The sequence below is a fragment of the Diadema antillarum genome, unplaced genomic scaffold, assembly GCF_040938485.1.
Source record: "Diadema antillarum isolate AM-2024a unplaced genomic scaffold, OU_Dant_1.0 seq00001203_RagTag, whole genome shotgun sequence".
NCBI lineage: Eukaryota > Metazoa > Echinodermata > Echinoidea > Diadematoida > Diadematidae > Diadema > Diadema antillarum.
The window spans coordinates 125,001-147,983 of NW_027271996.1; the positions used below are offsets into that span (position 1 = coordinate 125,001).

The window sequence follows — 22,983 nt, forward strand, 5'->3', positions numbered from 1 at the left end:
TTTTCAGAAATTATTTTTCATCCGAGTGACTTTCCTGGTTCCAATCACTTACTATGGTACATTTTCCTTTATGTTGTTTTCGTATTTTATTTGCAAATAAACTAGGTTGTCCCATGTCACAGCCTAGCTGAAAAATCACAAAAGTAGGTGGAAGTACACTCAGAAAAAAAAAAAGCATATAATTTTTGGCTAAATGTTAGTGTATTATATAAACATGAACAAGTTGTTATTATATACGTAAATGCTTTCTAATGATACAACATATTAGAAAAAAAGACAAATCCATCACACTAAAAAGCATGAATTCAATTGCAAAGATATACCTGTGGTCTCAATACAATGTAATATCTTTGAAGCCCAAAATAATAATGAAAGCTAAAGATGATGGAGGACAATGAAGAATTTTCTGTCACTTCAAAATTCAAGTGAAATGAGAGAAAAAGCAATAAATCATGAACTCGAAAAAGTGTGAAATTTCTGTCTTTCTTTTTTTTTTTGCTGAGTGTATATATTTAAGTACACATTAAGCATCACAAATCATTTCAGAAATATTCTTTACCTTAATGATTTTCGTAGTTCTTATTACCTAATAATTTTTCTTCTCTTTTTGTTTTAGTTGCAAATAAGCTCGATTGTCCAATTTGACAGCCCAGCTGAACCCCCTCCCCCCCCCAAAAAAAAAAGGAAATTAAAGTAGGTTAAAAATATTTCCCCATTTTTACACTTCATTGACAATAGGCTAGTAAGCTCTAGGCATGAAAAAAAAAATTCTCGGACTTGAAAATGTTCAAAAGTGGTCAAAATAAGAGAGGGTTAGAGATGCACAAGGGTAAAGATGGGAGAAAGAAAAACAAATTGAATGATTAGGATCATTTTGGCATGCTCTACAGAAGTATCAGAGCAAACATGTATATACTTCACGATGGATAAAGCACAGGTCTAAAAAAAGGGAATAAAGAATGTATATGTATATACAAAACTGCAACAAAGTTCATGCTGTATTCACCAACGGTTAATTTCTTGTGAAGAAATAAACCGTTGGTGAATACAGCATGAACTTTGTTGCAGTTTTGTTACTTATCTTTTTATCTTGCCAACACGTGGACTACCTTATCAACATGATAATGTATATATACATTTACATTTTTATGTATATATATATATATATATATATATATGTTTCAAAACGCTTGCGAATATCATCCATGTGACTGTAGGCAGAGAAAAAAATGTTCTCCCAGATGAGACAAATTAAAAAGAAAAAAAAAAAGAGTCGTCAGCCGACATGCAGACAATCCTATTCTTCGACTTTTGGTGGTCACATTTATCAAATAATATTGACCAATCATATCAATGTAATATCAGCAGCTACTGCGGAAGCACAACAAGGAGCATCAATGACGGCTAGCAGTCAACTGAGGAAAAGTCAAAGCCAGCGCCAAATTCATACCTTTCCATTTTTCTGGTATTGTCCGCAGTTTGTCCGCATGCTTAACTTATGTTGTCCGGAAGGCATCCTGATTGTCCGCGTTCATTCCTGGTGTAATCCTAGATGTTTCCGCGCTGCCCGGCTACGATTAGCATATTCCGAGATATTTCACGCTCTTCCGGAGTGATTCCTAGGACCGTCCGCAGTCAGCCCGCGGACAGTCCGCGGACAGTCCTAGGAATGTCCCAGGACAAGGCGATTCACAAAGTTATTCTGCGTCTGTCGCGGACAGGATGCCGAAATAACAAAATTTGCTTCCGCAACCCTTCCGGGGCTTGTCTGCGCCCAAGTGGACGTCCGCCCTTACTGGGATGTAATTTTAACTGAAACACCTCCGTTGTCCATCATCAGCATCTTCAAACCAGAAAAGCATTTGGAGAGTGCAGACCTCCACCAAGCAGGTCCATGGTCCTGTCATACATTTATTCCCAATGATAAAGAATCCTTTTAATATAGTGCCTTAGCTTCCAGCTGCGCCTTGAGAGCACACTTGCGTGTATACTGTATGCACACCTCAAATTCATGCAGCTTTAATTCCCTTGCTTGTTGGCCCTATTTGCCAGTGATAAGAATTATTCAAGAAGTCTTCGGACTGCATCCAGATGGTACCAGCCGTGATCACTACCAAAATCTATTCATCTTTTCTTTGTGTCATTACCAATTTTTTTTCCTGTAAATTTCACACGAAATCCATTCACAACATGTTGAGTTATTTTGGGAACAGACAGACAAACAGACAAATAAATCAGTGCTGGCAAAAACATATAACCTCCTTGGCAGAAGTAACCATAACCGCTTCCCCCTCACCCCCATTCTTTCCAGGATGAAAGCATCAAGGCCTTGAGGTCGGACACCAGATCCTCCCTGACGGAGCCGCTGAGTATCATCACCCCGGTACCCAGCCTCCCCTTTGCGGCATCATCTCCATCGCCGACAAGAGCTGGGAAGGTAAGTGATGAACATACATGTAATTATGTCTCATCGGATATGTCTAGGTGGTACAGGAGCACTTTATTTGTCAGTATGTCAAGTATTGTTGTCTCTTTTTGTTTGCTTTAATGATTTAATTTGAGAGAACATGTATCTGTAAGATGTTGCTGAGTACTAACAGTATTAGTAATATCCAGAAAAAACAAAAGATCAATTCTGAATAAATGAATGAATGAATTAGTGAATGAGTGAATGAGTGAATGAGTGAATGAGTGAATGAGTGAATGAGTGAATGAGTGAATGAGTGAATGAGTGAATGAGTGAATGAATGAATGAATGAATGAATGAGTGAATGAATGAATGAGTGAATGAATGAATGAATGAATGAATGAATGAATGAATGAATGAATGAATGAATGAATAAATGAACAATGTTAATGAGATTAGTTTAGAAAATCATGGTATTTTACATAATTGTTTTCTGTAGCACAAACACTTTCTATCTTTCTTCTGTTCATTTCTATTTCCTTTTCTCCCCATTTCTATCCATACATTAATTCGTCTACCTGTTCATCCATCTATCCATCCTTCTATTTCTATCTGCTGTTCATCTTACTGTCGTCTCATGTATTGTATTTTTACTTTTATCTTTTAGCCCAAGTTTTTTCCTACCCAGAATGCCAAGTCCATATGAATATGAGATTTACATATTTATTCTATGCAATACACACATTCTCTTTCTTTATTCTCCTAACCTTCTTTCTTTCTTTATCTTTATTGGTCTCTATCTGTACATAAAATACTATCTGCAGGTTGTTCTTCTGTTATCAATACTGTCTGTTCATGATTTTTTGTTGGTGTATTCACCCATCTATCATTGTGTCTTTTCCTACCAGCAATGTTTCTCGCCCCAGATCTCAATGAGGAGTCCGTGCATGTCGCCCAGCCCGAACCCCAGCCCCACCCGCTCCAACTTCACCAGGCGCAGTATGAGTCCCGTCTTGCGGCCCAGCTCACTCACCTCCTCTCTCAAGCGCAAGTGTGAGTCTGCGGCAATATATCGTGGGCCCTCTATGAATCTCTGTACTGTAACCTGCCCTGACTCAGATGATAAATGAAATCAAATGAATTATAATTTCAATAAAGATAATAATGATAAATAACATTTGTGTAGTGCTTTACGCAGACATTTTTATGTGCCGGTAGTACAGAACAGGAAAGTTGAATGGAGATACAGAATATCATTACAGGCATTGTGATATACTGGCATGTAGCAAATAAGAGAAAAATTATCATAATTGATTGAATAAGTGAGTTTCGAGCATTGATTAAAACTTGTCTACATTTTGAGTATTTTGAATGTGAAAGGGGAGTTTGTTCCAAAGAAATGAAGCAATGAAATCTATCTGTACCACCATAGGCAGAGATACAGGATATATAGATAGAATGTTTGACTGAAGATGACATTGGATGCTTTAATATGAATTGCGTGTTTACTCTCCCAATCTCTCTGAAATTTGAGATGGCCTAAGTTTTCCGTGAGAAGTCTTTGCTCTCTGAATATAATGTCCGCTAATGAGACAATTTCAAATTATGTAGAGTGGCAGAAGATAACAGAGTGGAAACTTTCTAATGAAATTGTGCTGTTGATGCTGTTGAGAAATTAGATCAAATTATTAAGCATACATGTATTACAATTTGTCATGTACGACTGAATGCTCATGTGAAATGGAAACTCCCTTCACTTGTAGGAATTACATTTTGTGTATGAGGGAGCAGCGTAATGCGCATTTTGTCGTAGATATCTCATTGCGCATCAGCAGTGTATATTTGCACGATATTTTGCGGTTTTTCCCGGCAGATGACAGCGACGGGGAGTACACGCCCTCGAAGCGGCAACTACTGAGCTCACCGCTTCATCCTACGTCACTAAGGTATCAAACGCGAGTCTCTTCAGCAGTGCACCTCAAATTCACAGCTTTGTTTTTACATCTGTGTAATATAACATGTCAATTTTTCAGAGCTCACTCCTAAAAAATTTGATTTCCTTATGGTTAGGCAGTGATGATAAACTAGCAGAATATGATGTTTGTACAGCAGTCTCTGAAACGATATTTTAAAATTGTGTTTGTTCAAATGAGTATTATGCTGCTTTTGGTGAAAATGAGCAACTGTTGCCCCCTCCACCCCCACAAAAAAACAAACATTGCTGCCACACTTGCAGCAATGCTTACAATTCAATTCAATATCAATACTTCCAAAAATGGAATTTGGATGGCTTCACACTTGAAGCAATCCATACAAATAATTTTTATAACTGTACTTCAGAAAATAGAATTTGGATGGCTTCTCTCACTCTAAAAAAAGCAACAAACAAACAAACTGACAACAGCAATACACAGGAAATTTTACTTGTTGTTGTACCTAAACCCTGCCACTAAAAAAGTGTCAGTGATATGGCAGTAGGAGTTTGGGAGTAGCTTGCACCATGTGCCTTTTGTTTACCAGCTGTTGCTGAATGTTTTGAATGTTTTCCAGTTTTATTTATTTTATTTTTATTTTTTTGGTGAATGTAAAGACAGTTTTCCTGTTGGACCTAGTGACAAGCTATTTCATCTACTTGTACATACTCACTGCTTTTCGATACTAAGAATTTGGTGTGCATGCGGTGGTTGTTGCACCACCAGACTAGACTCGGGCACGCTTTGTCGTAGTCAGAAACAACTTGCACCGGCTGTTGCTCTGCAACAACCTTGTGGTCACTGGCACTTACATCATATGCATGTAGAAGCTTTAAATCTTGACGATTTTGATTTTTTAGATTCCTCCAATATTGCATAACATAATCAGATCCATTTTGTACATATGTCTCCCTTCATTACTGTACTTCATTATCGCGAATTCGACCACTCACAAAATTGCTGAGAAGTCCTGATGTGCGAAAATTAGACTCGTTGAATATATGGCAAATCATACAGTATTTTCCTGTCAAATGTGACATTTTTTATGAGTTTTATAGTGGTGTTATGTCCGTTGCATCTTTTCTTCTCCTCTCTATTCAGCATGTCGAGTATGAGTTCGGATGAGACAAGCCCACCCCAACGCATCGTCGCTACCCAGGCTTCCTCGTTTGCCGCCGCCGCCGCCGCGGCGTCCTCCTTCTCCCCCACCACGACCTTCGACACCTCCGGGCTGAATTCCTCCGCCTGCTTCAGCTTCTCCACCAACTCGCATGCGTGATGCCCTCCTACCGGGGGGAGACGGGGTTGCCACGGTTACGGCACATGCCCACCAGGGGGAGGATGGATGGATGGATGGTCATCTATGCGTGATGAGGCATATAGACAGATGATGGTCGTCCATCCATCCATCCATCCAGCCATCCAAGGAATTCATACCAAGGCTTTTGTGGAGTCATCTCGGCTTTCCTCACTGCGTCGCAAAATTGGCTAATGATTATGATACAGAGTGATTGCGTGGTACCTTTTGCCCAAAATATCTCAGGTTGATTCTCGTTTTGAAATGCATGCCACTGAATCGTTGCTAAACAAAAGGACTCAAGCTCAAATGTGGTTTACAAGAAGAAAATGTAGATTAGCTTCCAATGCATTGTACCTGCTTCTAGTTTTTTTTTTTTCCTTCAATCGATGTACATTCTGTCAAAATTCAAGCAATGAGGTAAGTGATGGCTGCAGATTGTGTCGAGGTTGTGTTCAACGATTGAACGAGAATGCCTTCTGAATACCGGGGCACACCTCACAAAGAGAAATACTGTGTCATTCTGCATGTGGCCAGGAAAGGATATTAAGAAATCTGTGAAAGTTATTTTTATTATATTATTTTTTTCATAAGAGTGGACAAGAGGTAATAACCCAAATGAGGAGATGCTCTCATAGAGCAGTGAAATTAAAGCAGCAGGTGATTGCTTATTGCTGCATAACAAAGAATATGAATATATACCCATGTTTTCCAATGGATCCGCGCCAAAATCCTTTAGGATTTTTTGTCAATCAGTTGCAAAGTCCTTTACGTTTTAACATGACTCTGATGCTTTTTTTATAAACATTTTCACCTCTTTTTTGATTGCATGCAAAATAAAAAAACAATAAAAAATATGATCAAAATACATAAAATATATTATGGTGTTTCTGCTTGCCCCTTACTCTTTTACAAAGATTTGTTAAAGTTTTTTTCTTTTGTGATTTTGTTTTTTAATGTGCACTAGAAATGTGACTTTTGTATCTGAAATTGCAGAATTTCATAGCCGCATGAAAACGTGTCTCTTTGGTGAGTCACAATTGGTCAGCTCACAAATTGATGTGAAGGATTAAACTCACATATCAACTTAATTCTCTCACTTTGCTGAAGTTTTCACTGCTCCATGTTGCTTTTGATTCATTTCTTTTTTCTTCCCTCGAGTCCACTCATTTTTCCCTCATTGATCGGCGTATCATCTGATAGATAGAAGAGACGAGAATACCGCTGTGTGGTGTGACAATCTAAGAGTGGGAGAAGAAATTGTTTGATGACAAGTGAATGTTTCCCGATGAAATGATTAGGCAACTCCTTATTTATTCATATTCTGTAGATTGAGAGAAAGGGGAAAAATGTAACTAGAGAAAATACTTGTATATATATAAATATATATATAGATATTTGATGTGATGTTGCCAATGATAATATATTTGGATGTACAGTTTAGAAAGGGAAGTTTAAAAGGGTTGAGAGGAAGTTTAGGATGAGGAAATAGGAGAGGGTAAGAGAGAGAGAGGGAGAGAGAAAGAAAGAGTGGAGAGAGAGAAGGAGAGAATGAGAGTTCAAGGACAAGACTCAAAGCGCATTTTGAGTATAAATGTGTCAAGCGAGTGATGAATGGTGACTAAGAACATTTGGTGGTTAAATGTTACGTGACCCTGAATCAAGGACTTAAAGAGCACACCGCAAGGAAAACTTGCAGAACTGCAGGGGGGAAAGACGGAGGCCTGACGTGGGTGGAAGTATGTCACTGCATATCATGAAAGCATTGTGATTGGACGAGAAAAGTGCATTTGTACCAGAGTGTGGCTATCCTTCGGCGTGCGTAAACCTGTACAAATTATTCAGAGAGTAGGTCAAAGGTGGGCTGTTGTGTACGAAATGACGAAGGACAGTCAAATCGTGTTTTTACTTTTATGTGTGTCAAAGTAACGTCATGGCTGTAGCATATTGTCAAACTGAGAAGTGTTGTGTTTTGACCGAGTGAGGACATTAATTTCAAGTTACAGTGTAGCGTTGATTGTCTGTGTTATGGAAAGGTGCTAGGAAGGACAGTAAAGGACTGATAACTTTCACTGGTTGACTGAACAGTTATATGTTAAGTGGCTGATTGTAAGGTTGCTAATGAATGTTTTTTAATGTTGAAATTACCTGTGGATTTAATTATTTTTTTTTAAGTTTTTCCATGATCTTATTACATTGTTTGCACAGGAGGCATGATATGTAAGATATGTAGCATTACTTGTGTGGAATTCTGTTTTCATTTTTAGGTGCATTTACGTAAGGCTATGTTAGTATCTGCTGATCAAAAGAAGCACAAACAATTGATAGCTGCTATAGACTCTTATCGGCACTTCATTTTCAATTGTTCATGCCCACTTCTTCATGATATGAATTGCAGTTACAAAATGAAATGCAAGCTAACTTACATGCAAATTTGTGTCAGCTTGCGAGATATTTTTTATTTGTGCTTCTGGAAGGAACATACGTTTTGATTTGCCTGTGAAAAAATAGAGACAAGTATTCAAACCGGAATGGTTTCTCTGCAGTATTAAAGAGACTTGTGCCATTCTCACAAAATCAGCACTGTTTGGCTGGAGAACATAGCCTGTATTTCAGGCTCTACAGCACTTTTTTTTTTAATAGTTGAAAAGGTTTTAAAAATTTTTCAACCAATGCCTGCATGACCTTCTCTTTTTCATGGCAAAAAAGAAGTATGGAAAGATTGAACAAGTTTTTTGTCGAAAGTTAATGCAGATACAGAAGTTCAAGTGTCTTGTAATGTCTTTTGTGTAGGTAAGATTTGTCATTCGTAATGCGTATAGTCATCTATGGAATACTTGCTTCGTTTGTATGTCACAATGTTGCTTTCATTACGATGCAGATAGTGTGGTTGTTATGTTGCGTCAGAAATATGTTTTGCAATCTATGAAAAAAAAAAGGAAAAAAAAATCAAGAAGAGAAAGCTGCTGGCCAGCCATTGCACATTTACCTTATAACAATCACTGTTCCTCATGCCATGTTGTCGCTGTATTTCTTAGAAAGGCTCTGTAGCTGCTATTTATGTTCTTCTGTGCTGGAGTCGTCGTGTTTTCTGGTTGTCCGACTGAACGTCCGTTTGTCCCAGATCTCGTCATTGCGGTGTAACACAAAAAGTTGCTGTGCAGATTTTCTTGGGACCTAGTCCCAGTATGCTATGCGAGATGTCGAGTCACTGATTACCTTCTGGCATGGGCAAAGTCTTGCAAGGTCAAAGGTCAAAGGTCCCAGTACATTCTCTAAACATTGCATTATTCAACTTGAACTTCAGCTGAGAATGGTCAGTGGTAGTATCACTTGGTAAGAAGGGTAGAGACAAACTGACAATTATGCATACCAACTGACAGTTGTGAAGGGGAAAGGTCATATGTTAAAGGTCACTACTTTGTCAAAATGTCATATGGAAGTCATTACTTCAGCTAGAAATGTCCAGTGGTTATATAATTACAGTGAGAAGGGTCAAAAGATGTACAGTGGTTATGTAATTTAGGTGAGAAGGGTCAAAGGAAGTACAATGTACATTATTTAGGTATGTGAACATGATGATACATATTTAGGTCAAAGATCAAGGTCAATGGTCATTCTACTTTTGTTTGAAATGTATTTTTTTTTCTGGCATACGTATAAACTTGTTGTTTTCATATCAATTCATCTGTGCACTTAGTATACATACTTTTAGAGGATGTGCCTCAGTAAGTAGCAATCTTTTCATCAAAGTATATAGTAAAGGATTTAAAAAGCAAAACCAAACAAACATTTTATGAAGGTTAACTGCAGGCAGGGTTATTGCAAGGGGTATGAATTGTAACTTTGAAATAGTTGTACAGTGGAAACCCTGTGCACTTCACGACAAGTAGTCATAGCGACTCATGCTGTCAATTATCAGCTGTTATGGAGGATGTTGATTCTGTCACGAAATTTCATGAAATAGTACATTATCACTTTGCGTTAATAGTCACTGTTTTTTAATTCTATTCATTTTTATATTTGTTTAAATATCATTTTTTAGCATAAGCAAGTGATGTGATTATTATCTTGGGTTTACCAGTATGTGAAAGGCCATTTATTGTGTATCTACTGACCTTCACATTGTTGAAAACTTTTAGCCAGTTGCGGTGTGATTTCCGTTTTTGTTTGTCTGTTTGTTAGTTTGTCACCGGGCTGTTTCTGGGATCGTATTAATTTTCATTCAACTCTTGATCTCTAGGACCTATTCTGCTTGCCTTTATCCAAGTTTACTTCGCACCCACAGAAAAAGTGTTAACAGTCGGACATCAATTTTAATAGGAGAGTGCACATGTGGGATTTATAAGCATATTGTGTTATCAAAATATTGTAGGCATCCGTTCCAAATATATCACATCTGCGCCTTGTTTCAAAGGCATTGTAACATAAAGATGGCTGATGTTCAACACTCAAGTATGTGCCCTAAACTATTTTACCGAACTTCTGTGGTACTTTATTCCTCCACGCACGAGTTCACGATTATGCTGGTTGATTGCGGGGAAATTGAGCATGTGGGGGGGGGGGGAATTCGGCTTCAGAAAATTTTTCGCCTGCTGCGGATTCGTGTTTTAGATGTGGACGCAGGATTGTGCTTTTGCCTTTGATACGAGCTGTGCATATAAAGTGCTTTTCAACTGATTTGGCCGAATCGCTTCGTTGGCCATCGCATAACAAGAATGGTCACCGGTGCGTGTTGTATATTTTGCATCGACTTTCAAAAATGGATAAGAAGCCATTTGATTTCCTACTTTAGTTGGTAGTGCTGGCGTTACTGAGTTATACGACTCTCATGTTCCGTTTTGTTTTTGTTCTCTTTTTTCCCCCTGCTCCAAGCCTTCTAAAGCAAGTTGTCTCTTCTATATTTGAGGCCAAATGTGATTTATACCAAGTTGATGCCAAGAAAAAAAAATGTTTTGGGAATAACGAAATTGTAGATATGTATATATGTATACGATATATTTAATTATAAAAAACAAAGTGCTAGGGTTGTCTGTCTGTTTTGTGTATTGTTGGTTGCTTACTATTCTTTTTTTTTTGTGTGGGGTGGGGTATGGGTGTGGAAAGGGAGAGGCAGTTTCAGTGTTGGACAGTACAGTAAGTTTGTTTGATATGTTCAATGTTGTGGAGGTTATTTGTGCATGTTGTAATTACTAGGTGTGTCACAGTAAGCGACCGGGAGGGAAACAGCTTCTCAAACAATACCCTCAGAAGGTGTACGTAGTAGTAGGTGTACTCTTGAAGGTGAAGTTGCCATGGTTACGTATCCCTGCATCTGTTGCCGGAGTGTTACACGGATTCACAACCTGGCAACTGTAATCCTGAAGGTTTGCCGATGTATTTTCCATGTTACTTGTACAGACTGCACAAGTCGTTTTCCTTTGCGATGTTCCAAAGGTGACATAATCCAGTAGATCGTGAAAGCTACATTCTCTATTTATGATGTAACATGTTCTTTTCTCAACATCATTCGTAGTCCACTTTGTTTTTCAGAGGTACAATTTATGTTGTAGGTGTGATTCCTGAAAGATGATGCGTGTCGTACCTCAAACCTCATGATTGTGAGTGCTGTGAAAGCAATTTTTCTAGGACATTAAACAGAACCACCTCTGTGTCTGGGCAGGGTATGTCAGTTTCTGTGATGTGGTCATAATGTACAGTATGATTTTTCATGCATCATATCTACAAGATGTTGCTCATTACAACCAAAAAAAAAAAAAAAAAAATGTGTGTGTTACAGTTCTTTTGCAATTGTGGCCCTGCATCACAAACCTACAGAGAGATTCCGGATAAAATTTGTTGTTGTTGTTTAGATTACATTTTCATAGAGGAGATTAGAAACTCTGAAATGATCACCGACTTCTCAAAATTAGATGTACCCAATTTGCTGTAATAAATGATGAGAAATCCAATATTATATGCAGGAATGCTACCTATGAGAAAAGGGGCTTTGAAGTCAAGGGTTTGTATAAGTGTACCATCTATAGCACTTTATTGTGCGTCGAACAAGGATATGTTATAACCCCATTGCAACCACTGTGAAGGGATTTTTCAGATATACAATGTAACATAAGCTTTGTGTACTCATTAACATTCTCCACATGACCATATTGAAGTATCATAGTGTAGTTTTCTGCTGTACTTCAAATTTTGATAGAAAAGGGGTTGCCCCTTTACAAAGAACACCCAATTTCAAATCCACCATGTTGACACCAAAAAAACTTTGTTCGCTTTGTTTCATTTAAGACCAACCAGAAAATTAATGAGTGTGTCTTCTTGTGGGTGTTGTGATGTTAATCTACGTGGAATACAGGACACAGCTATTAACCATGTCACTCCAAAGGGCTAACTTGGTGTACATTTTCAGAGGTGTTTTTAGACAGTACCGCTGTGGGGGTCAAGCGGAGTTTGGGGCTCGTAGTTGATGTGCGATTTCCCAATCTGCCCGTGGGCGCATTCTGGATTAGAACATTTGTTATTCAACGCTTCGTCTCACCAAATGGATATTACTATTATTTCTACTGCGGTCTGTCAAATGTAACTGGCTACATTGTACAATGTCAGTCATACAAACAATAGTGCAGATCTTGAGTAGATCGTATGGTGTTTGTCGAATATTATTTATTCCGTATGCCTTGTATGTACATCTTGCAGGTGACCTCCACAAAAATGATTAGCAAACACAAGGAGATTCACTTTTTTTTGTGAATAGTTGCATGTATTAACTAAATTAGCAATATGCCATGAGATGCTAAGAAGAAATGTTTTTCCCCCTTTTTTGCCATAAAGAGGTTGTAGGTTAAAGTTGCATTGCTCAGTGTTACCCAAAGGGCCTTTAAATTACTTTATATCTTTTTTTATGTTGTATTTAGGTTAAATTGAAGAAATGTTGCCATTTTTTAGTCTTTTATTTTCTGCAGGATGTCTAGTAGAGAGGTCTGAAATTGCAATGTGTACATATCTGGATGTTCTCAAGTGTAAAATTTACTTTTCATGTGTGTGTATGTCGCCTATCATAGTGTTTTTGGATGTTTCTTAGTTTCGAACGTTTCAAAAGTTTCAAAAGTGAGCAATATACATCTGTACAGAGTAAATCGCATTCTTGGGGTTCATACACAGGGACATGTTTGAATGTATGTGTTCGTAAGTTTGAAGCCTTTTCTTTAATTTGTATCAATTGTCCTTTGTTGTTGTTTTTCCTTCTTATTCTTATTCTGTGACAGGCAATTTGAACAGTAATTAAAGTAGAGGTGAGGAAGTATGTGGGAAGTAGCACCAAAAATGGGCATCCTGGTTCACACTGACGATAGTATTGTTTCACCGCAGATGTAAAAATACTGAGTATTGTAAATTGATCACATGGACTTTCCACTCTGTAAATAAAGCTTGCTACATGTAGCAAATTATATTAGAAAATACGAGCCCATCTTCGGTCGAATCTCTTTACTTTTTGCTCTACAGTATGTCCCCCCCCCCCCCAATTTTTTTTTCGGATTTTTGCATAGATAACTCCCAATATGATTAAACTGTCTACATGCCATTTTAGGGTCTTAAAATACAACATCTTAGCTATATTTTACAGAAAACCCCATTCAGTTTGGTTTAAAGTGGTCACAGATAAATGCAGATCATTGTAAAGCATGTCATGGGTCTGATTCTTCCAAGTTTAGCACTTGGATGCTCTTGGAACTGCACAATGTGTGAACACAATGTGAAGGGAAGGGATTCCTGACATGCTCTACAAAACTCCTCTTTTCTCTTTTTTGACCACTGAAGCAAATCAGGTGGAGTTTTTTGTAAGATGTGGGTAATAAGTTGTAGTTTCATACCCTGAAATTGTATTTGGATTGAGTAATCATTGCGGAGGGTCCTGTTGTAATTTTTTTTGGGACATGTGGTAAAGCTGTATATACAATAGACGTGTATTTGAGTATACATGTCAGGTGATTGAGTCAGCTTCAGTTGAATTTGTGTGTCTGACACGGTGACACGACATTTGCTCCTGCAACAATTGCTCCAGTTTTATTTTTTTGATTATTGAAATTTATGTTTGGCCTAACGTGCAGATATTTCAGGGGAGCAATTATCGCAGGAGCAAATGTCACGGAGCCGTCTGATAACAGGCAGGCCAGCCCCAATGTGGAAACTCTTTGTATGAACTGCATCATTCGTCCTTATACATGGCCCTTGAAATTATGAGAAGTGTGTGATCTCGACAGAGGCACGGAGAGAGTAGGGTGAGGAGAAAATTGAATTGTGTTTTAGCTGCGTCGAGAAGCATTATTTTACCGAGTGAAGATTTGCTGTGCCATAAACCCCTGTTACGGATGAAATCATGCTGTCTTTTACTGTATGTGATACGCCATATATTTAGCGAGTCTAGTATTTCTTGAATTGGGACTTCCTGACAATTTCGCGAATGGTTGAATTCGCAAATTGTGGAGTACCTGAACAGAGAAATGCAGTGTATGCGTGCATGTCACATTCATGTCGGGATGAGAGTTGATATTTTCACGTAATTTTTAATTTCGCAAATAGCACCGCACTTGCGAAATCTGTGAAAATAAAAATCTCGCAAAATATTTGGTGTATACAGTAAGTTAGAGTTGCGAAGGAGGAGTGTATCCTTCCAGGACTGTGAAGTCTTGTGCATTTTAATAGTTGTTTTTGTATTGTTTTTGTTGAGATGGGGCTTCAGGTTTCTAACTTTTTTTTTAATGATTTTTTTGAGATAATGAGAAACCCCTTTAATATGAAATATACACATGATTCTAAGAGGAATTCAAAGTGTATTAATCATGAAAATTGGTTTTGAAATGGCTGAGATATCAAAAAAAAAAGTTGAAAAATTAAAAGCCGAATCCTCATCTCAACCACTACTAAATGTACAATGTACCATCCTTTTAAGACACTTCTTTATTTCAAGTGTTCTCCATAATCTTATGAACACTTGCCAAAAATTGCACATGTGAGAGGAGGGCACAAGGACATGGATTTATGTACCAATTCCTGATTGATTAATACTAATAGAACCTCTTGTTTTGCGTGTTTACCACTCTAGAAGGAATATACACACCCATACCTAAGAGAGTGAAATGCAAATACATGTACTGTAAAAGTGGAAATTTCGCGCATTTCGCGCAACCCGAAACCAGCGCGAAAATAAAAGCAAGTGAATATTTTTGCTTGCCATATGTTCCAGTAGTTGATGTCTTGATTCCGCGGTATTAAAAACACGCTAAACTCTTCTTACCGCGCCGAGCGCGAAAAATTAGTTGTGCGAAAATATCCACTTTTACGGTACTGTATATACAAGGATCAGATGAATGTAGAAATATGAGTGGAGCATGTAAATGCATTTAGAGGAAAATCAGACAATCTGTTCAAAAGCCATGAATTTTTAGAGTTTAGGTACAACCATCATCACTGGATAGGAAGACTACAACAATGTGTGATGGCAAAGTAGGAGAACATTATACAGAAACTATGAAGAGAATTCCAAAAAATTTCATTTTACATGACAAGTACACATTCTTCCCACTTGTTATCGACATATGTTAACAGCAATATTATTCCTTCTGCCTTCAGAAAGACGTAAGCCAAAATGCCCTTTCATTTTGCTTGAAAAATGAAATATGTTGAATTCTCTTCATAGAATTTTCTTTATATTTTTGTACTACTGTGATATCACAAATTGCAGTCCTCTCATCTAGCAATGAGGACCCAAAAATTAAAACATTCACAGCTTTTGAACATATTGTCTGATCTTCCTCGAACTTCGCCAATGTTTCTGCATTCACTTAATCCACATAACATATTTGGATTTCACTCCTGTATTCACTTTGGTAGATTCTCAATCTCCACAATAGAATCCCATTAAGATAGAGGATTGTTATTTACCTGTGTGTATGTAAAAAATACACACAATGCAGTTAATATCCAATTCCATGATGAAAAATGCAAAAGCTCCCAATATGTTCTCTTGCTTCGCCTGAAGTGATTCACTCTCACATCTTGTTCAATGTTAGCTGTCCTGCCATTCCGACTGTGATGCAAAATGCCCTCCCCTAATATCGTGCCTTTAGCACAAGAATCGCCTCTTAACATGCACTGCACTCATTCTCTAAAGTCACTCGTAACTTTGCATTATTTATGCACCAACAAACTTTGGGAAAAACGACACGATCACTCAAAAACTTCCGACATGCATCTGTAATGGTTGATAAGGTTCATATGGAAATTACACGATACAGTTCATTCATACAAAAAAAAAAAAAAAAAAAAAAAAAATCCAGGAGAGATGCACCATTAATTCTTGCATACATTTAAAAGGATTCAAATCTACAAATTCAAGCAGGACTTGAAAACAAGTACTGGCAATACATTATAGTCAAGGGTAACATAGCTTTCATGAGAAATACAACCGTAGATATGATGAAACAAAAGTATCGAAGTGAGATGAGAAAGTAAAAAATAAATTTGCATAATATGACAATCCATTAATGGAGTCTTCAAAGTGATAACTAATCCATGAAACCCTAGACAAAAGTAAACAGTGATGCATAGCATCATAACATATCGTATGTACGTACATAGTTGGCATAGTATCTGATCTGTACTGAAGATTTTTTTTTCTTGCATATATTTTTAAAGATATTTAAAGTTATGGCAATGTGACATTAGTGAGGGCTGAAACTTGGATTATGGTAGGAAGAGGACAGATCTTTTCCCATGGTCCCATGGATATATTCAGAGAATAACTACATGAGTGCAATGATGGCGAACAAACGCTACATCACGAACTGCAACAAGCTCCCCGTACGTTTACAACCGGAGAGGCTACAACTGACGGATGCCATCGAGAATTACAGGTAAATGACTTGCATTATGACTTCAAGTTGGGAGTTGAAGCTGGCGTCATCCTACATCATACCATTATGCCATCATCACACCACAGCCTCTTGATAAGCACACATAATACTGACTTAGTCCCATGCACATGATTTGATGTTAGTGTTTGGCAATGCCTCCCATGGTTTGTCACCAGTACAGTACCGTAAAAGTGGAAATTTTTGTGCAAGTAATTTTTTCGCGCTCGACCAGGTAAGATGAAATATGGGGGATTTTAATCCCGTTCAAATGTAAAAGTAACACATTATATAACGAGTAACAAATTGGCATGCCTTTATTTTTGTGCTAGTTTCATATTGTGCAAAATGCACAAAAATTTTCCAATTTTAGGGTATATTTGGAGACGCTGCGATACAAATCTGATTATAACAGGATCATGATGTTACTTTACACGCTGTTATACAGTTTGTACATTTCTACATAATAGGTATATATCTCTTCAAACTGGGTAACATTATATTGTAACTCTTTTTGACACTCAGAATTGCAAATAAGGTTTAAAAACAAATGAGGAAAAAAGGTATTAAAGAATTCAAGGAAAACCATTCAGTTCTCACTGATAGACAAGCGAGTGACCGCAACATAGCATTCAACACTGTATACACTTTCATATAAAATGGTATCTTTGGCAAAGACATGTTATGATGGAAAGAAACTGGTTTACACATTCATTATTGTATCAATATCGTTTCAACAAAGGTTGCTCCCAGCAACCAGAAAGCCTTGCTTGAGGCACGCCCTACAGAGCAACGCCCAAGTGCCTCTGCAAATGGGATTCAAAATATTGGAAAATACCCTACTCGAAAGAGCCAGATGAATAGCTTCATTCTTTGGTCCTCAACAGGGAAAAAGAAAATGACCACACATTTGAGTGAATCAGTACATACAGTGTAACTCCATTCTCCAGGTAATGGGGAACCCCCAAAACATATGTAACATTGCATCATACTGTTCAATACATCATAACAGAAAGAATGCTTTCTTTTATTTGTCTATTTCTTTCCTGCTCTCAACTTCTACTATGAATCATGTAGACACAAGGAGCATGGATTCAGAAAGTGGTATACATTATGTTTTCACACATACAGTTATAGGATTACAAAAGAGAAAATTCATGAATTCAGTCCTTTGCGCATTGAGGTCCTCAAGGTCGTAATGATTAACACAGTGAAAGTTATTCAAAGTTGTGCAAAAAATTATGTGCAATGGGTGCTTCAGAAATCTTGGCTAGAACATAAAAAAAGAAGAATATAAAAATGGGAAATTTCAGTTCAAATATTTTAGAAATATGTCTTGGAAGAACTCCATCTTATTTTCATTCTTTTTTGTTTCTCCATCCATTTTTCTCTTCTCTATTTCAAAAGTTTTTGGCAACCATTGTTCTACAACTTCACACGACACTGCTAACACTCAAACTCACTCGGCAGCTAGCTCTGCTCCAGAACAGACTTTATACCTCATAATTATCTTTTTACCTAGTACACTCAATCTTCAATTGCTCGTGCTACACCTGATATGTACACATTTGTACACCAGAGAAGATTTTAACCCTTCCCCTATGAGATTCCGACATCTCCATGAACTTTATGCGCAATCTGCCAGTGTTCCGTAGGCAAATGAGTCAAAAGGGAATTCCAGTGCAGTTGAAAGTTGGTCTGATAAGTAGGAGTAACATTTTCTTAGCACAACAATCAAAATCTAATCAAAATCGTATGAAAAATTAAGGAAGTTATGAAATTTTGAAAATTCACTATTCTTTCTCAAAACACTTTTTGAACAGTCAATGCGAATATGCAAATAGTGAAGTGACGATGTCATCCCCCGAACAACTCGCCATATTGTTTGTACAAAAATTTAAAAATTTAAGTTTCTCATTCAAACACGACTATGCTCTAGTCTCAAATCCTGATATATCTGACTGATCATTATTTTGAAGCCATTCATTCAAGAAGAACATTAGGTTTTAAACTTTTACACCAGAAAATTTAGATTTTCTTTATTCTTTGTATCTGTACTTCTAACAATGGAAAATTGTGAGGTGATGACATCATCAGCTCACTCCCTCACATTATTCAAATCAACTGTTCAAGAACTGTTTTGTAAAAAGTAGCGAAGCTTTGAAATTCCGTAAGTTCCTTACTTTTAGTCTGATTCTGACCAAATATTCACTGGTGTGCTTGTCATATTTTACTCTTTCTTGTCAAGCTAAGTTCAAACTGCCCTGGAATTCCCCTTGAACACTTGTGAATATCCATGCAAACAGAGAGTTGGAATCACATATCTGTAAGCTTTCTCACACTGCACTGTCAAAAATGGGGGAAAAAGGCGAAAAAGGCAAAAGAAAAAACAACAACCCACAAACAAAGAAACCTCACATCCTCCCCCCCCCCCGAAAAAAAATAAATAAAAATCTACCAAAAACACTATACAGTGGACTCTTGATATGAGAACAATGGTAAATCTAAATCATCATAATTTCAAACCAATATGTGTGCCCCAAGAGTAGAATTTCCTTTTTTAGGTTGTTTTTTGTGCTCCAATATAATATAGTGTTTTCACCAGTTTTCACCAAAATATCAGACAGACTGTATAGTACACATGAAGGACACACACGAAGAACCGTTTGCCAAAAGGCTGTGTATGCACTTTCCACCTCCCGACAACTCGGTTTGCATGAATATTCCAAGTAATAGTTATGGCAAGTTTAACAACTCTATGCACGAATACAGCGCTCAAGGTTTTAACTTTCTGTTGTGAATACTACATCATGAATTTAAAACAACTTCAGTGCTCTGTACCTAAAAGAAACATTCAGCCCTTATGGTACAAGAAAGATGTTAATATTCTGCAGGGAAGTTTGAAGACTGTGATCTTGAAAAAAAAAAAAAGATTCCATTCCAATTGCTCAATACCAACAGGTTGGTGTTTGATCAAAAGCGCACTAACCATTTATGTTTCTGGCCAGTGTGGTGGCTACTCAAAGGGTTAGTGAATAGCAACACACAAATTTTTCTTTTTTACAAACTTCCAAATCGAAAGACAAGTTTACCATATGAATGAAATAACATTTCTCAGAAGTTAGAGTATATTTTCCATATGACCCCAACTGACTACGTTAATACCTAAAAAGAAAACAACAAAAAAAAGTGAATATTTTTCAGCAGGATACCAGAACTAGATGCATTCAGTATCCTTAGAGCAACTGAAAACCATTTTCAACACCCCTGCCCACATTTGAAATTGGCACAGGAACTACACTTGATATATCCTACCTTCATTTTCACAAAAATTTGCAGTCGACCTCATCATGTAAGTCGAATGCACAATATAAGTCCAGCGTGTGTCAATATTAGAGTTGCATGGAGTTTGACTACAAAAGGGATAGGAATCATCCTCTTAGTTCTCAATGAATATCATTTCAGACAAATTAATAATTTCTCGCATAACATCATTCTTTTGTACCAAAAGCGTCAAATATGTTTCCTGGACTTTCGTACTGGGCCAGTTGCATGAAAGACTAACTTTAAAGGAACAAATTCTGAATGCTGATTGGCTGTTACTTGAACAGCAAGTACACAGTACTTCATGCGATCGGATCCTGACTTTTTCCTCCCCAAGTCCAACTTTTTCTTTCTTTCTGCACTGAATTCTACAGAACACTCCAAAATTCTAACTTGTTTAATAAAAAAAAAAAAAAAAATACAATTGCTGAACTGAGTTGTGATGCAAATAGTTGGACATGTTTTGTCCTTCAAGTTTCTGTACTTCTTCATGTGAAAATATTCAGTGTTTCAGAAAATGTTCTCACTCTGACCACAATACAAGTATAGGGGTCCAAGCACCAGTGGAGAACTTGCAGAATTCACTCCGTTAGCACACATTCTCCTTGTTTGCCTCAAAACACTGCCTGCATCCTACACTAATACAGACCTGCACTCGGCAAATACAGATAAATAGTTCCTACGGCCTATAATACACAGCAAATATCTTACATTTCCATCGAATCACCTATTAAACTCATATGTATACACAGTATCACTTAGAATACATTCTTGTTTCTGCCTATGCAATGTGTATGCAACTACTGTAGCATCTTGCCAGACTGCAGTACGTGTCAAAGCTACTTCTTAACTACGATGGCGCGTGTACAGACTCGGAAAAATGTCATGCCGTTACTCTACTTTAAACATTTTAATGCTTCATTGTGCAAAAGAAAGAATACTGAAAGGGTCGACTCCGTTGAGAGTCATGATCAGCATTTCCATCACATAGTACTATTCTTATCTATTCTATCATAGTACATTTTCATTTGCCAAAAACAGTAGTCTTACATAATGCACCTGTTCCTAGTGCTCTGTCATGCGAACTAAATGTACAGGTACTTTTTTTTTTAGTACTTGCTATTCTATACACATCACAACACTGCTTTTCTAAATTTCATAAGCTTTGAACATGTCTGGTAAAGATATTTGCATATATACTTATCTATAACAATGTTAAATACTGCAAGATCTAAAGTGGTCAAAATAGAGATTTTTCTTCTTTCCTACCATACCCTGTGCACAAAAATGACTAAAATGCATACAGTGATAACGAAAACTACAGTCGACATCAAATGAATATAAAAAATGTTATTCTCATAATAATCATATTCAAAGAAAACATATCAGAACATCTGAGTATAAAACCATACATACATTAACTAAAAATAGGACCTGAAAAAATGTCCATATATTAACTAAAAATAGGACCTGAAAAAATTTCCAAAGAATTATAACAATAGAAATTATCATAATTCTATTTGCCTAAATGTAAGCATTTCAGAGAAAAGTGAAAAAAAAATGAAAAGCACCTGCTTTAATCAGAAAGGATGCAGAAATAAAAACAATCAGTTTCAATGAATCTACCAACAAGTGGCAAATGCACCTTCCACTACAAGCACCAAAAACATATCCCTCCCCCCACCTCAAGGATACATCTTTTGTACCTTGATAGACAGAACTGCACTCTTCCTGCAACACAGAAAGGCAAAATTGATTTTGATTTAAAAAAAAAAAATGAAGAACACAACATTATACTCCATTTCATTTGCTGCTCTGGCTGTATAATCTGAAGAATGTGCATGAATATGGGGTAAAAAAATTGAGAACAAGCTTAAGATCCCAATCCAGAATAAGCCTAAAAACTAATCCATCGACGGCTCTGTTGTGAGAGCTCCACATATGTTTCACACATCATTTCATCCATCAAATATCAACATTCTCTTCTTTGAACTTTTCTCCCTCTCGGCTCTGTAAAAGATCCTCTCATATCCTTACAGTGAAACATCAATTAGTGGTAGCCCCTACAACTTCGAATGAGTCATCGTGAGAGAAATTTATTTGCCAGAAGCAGGCCATCACATGCAAAAATCTTCAAGTCTATGCCTCGTGAGTTATTGATCAAGAAACACTGCTGTAATCAGTATACTATTCCATCTTGAAACATACACAACTCAAGCAGGAACCTGGAGCATTCAAAAGATGTCTGAGAATTTCTGACTATAGAATCTGTATCCACAAAACAGCACAGAAATTTGTGAATATTTTCAGCATGCTGTACTGCCACAAACATGAAATAGAATAAAAACAAGCACCCCCCCCCAAAAAAAAAAAATTCAAATTACAAAATAACTCTCCTACAGCAGTTGACTGAAAGCAGATTACTTAGAACTCGTGAAAAAAAAATGGCCTTCATTCACTTGTATCTCATTTTACAGTTGCATTGTATCTTAACATAAAAAGCAGAACAATCCCACAAAATATCACATTTTCAAGAATAATGCTGCAGTAATATATATATACACATTGAAAACTATCTCTACAAGCTGTAATTTCCATGTACAATATGCTTAATCTGACACTTGAGACTGAAGAACAGAATTCTTCAAACACATCTCACAACAAATGTAGTTCTTTGTTATGATTTTTGACAAGGGAGGGGAGAGAGAAAGAGAAATAGAGAAGAGAGGGAGAGAGATGAAGAAGAAAAACAGGAATAAAAATAGAAGAGAGAGAAAGAGGCAGAAAAAACAAGACATAGATATGTAGCGCAAGAATAGAGTTTGGTTACTGACAAGGGCCTGAGTTGATTAAGAGCTTTTCATTCATTCATTTTTTTTTTAAAGTTTGTCTTCAACGCGCACTTGACTCTATATGTAGATTCCCAGCGTGCGATGAAAGTCTGTGAGGGCGGCACACAGCTGGCTGAACTTGGGCCGGTCCTGGGGCAGGAGAGCCCAGCAGCATGCCATCAGGTTAAAACTGCAAGGAGACGCCAGGGATAAAAACGTCATACCAAAATGTAGCGATATCGAG

The 22,983-nt window shown here is 37.1% G+C and overlaps 1 protein-coding gene across 1 annotated transcript in view; it reads left to right on the plus strand.

The window, feature by feature from the left end:
• Positions 1-5,730, plus strand: part of LOC139744681 (PPP2R1A-PPP2R2A-interacting phosphatase regulator 1-like) — a 22,320-nt gene extending 16,590 nt beyond the window's left edge. The window contains exons 6-9 of the mRNA XM_071655105.1: positions 2,312-2,437; positions 3,316-3,460; positions 4,281-4,353; positions 5,482-5,730. Coding sequence (XP_071511206.1) covers positions 2,312-2,437; positions 3,316-3,460; positions 4,281-4,353; positions 5,482-5,659 — 522 coding nt within the window. The 3' untranslated portion in view covers positions 5,660-5,730. The remainder of the gene's footprint in view (positions 1-2,311; positions 2,438-3,315; positions 3,461-4,280; positions 4,354-5,481) is intronic.
• Positions 5,731-22,983: the final 17,253 nt, after the last annotated feature.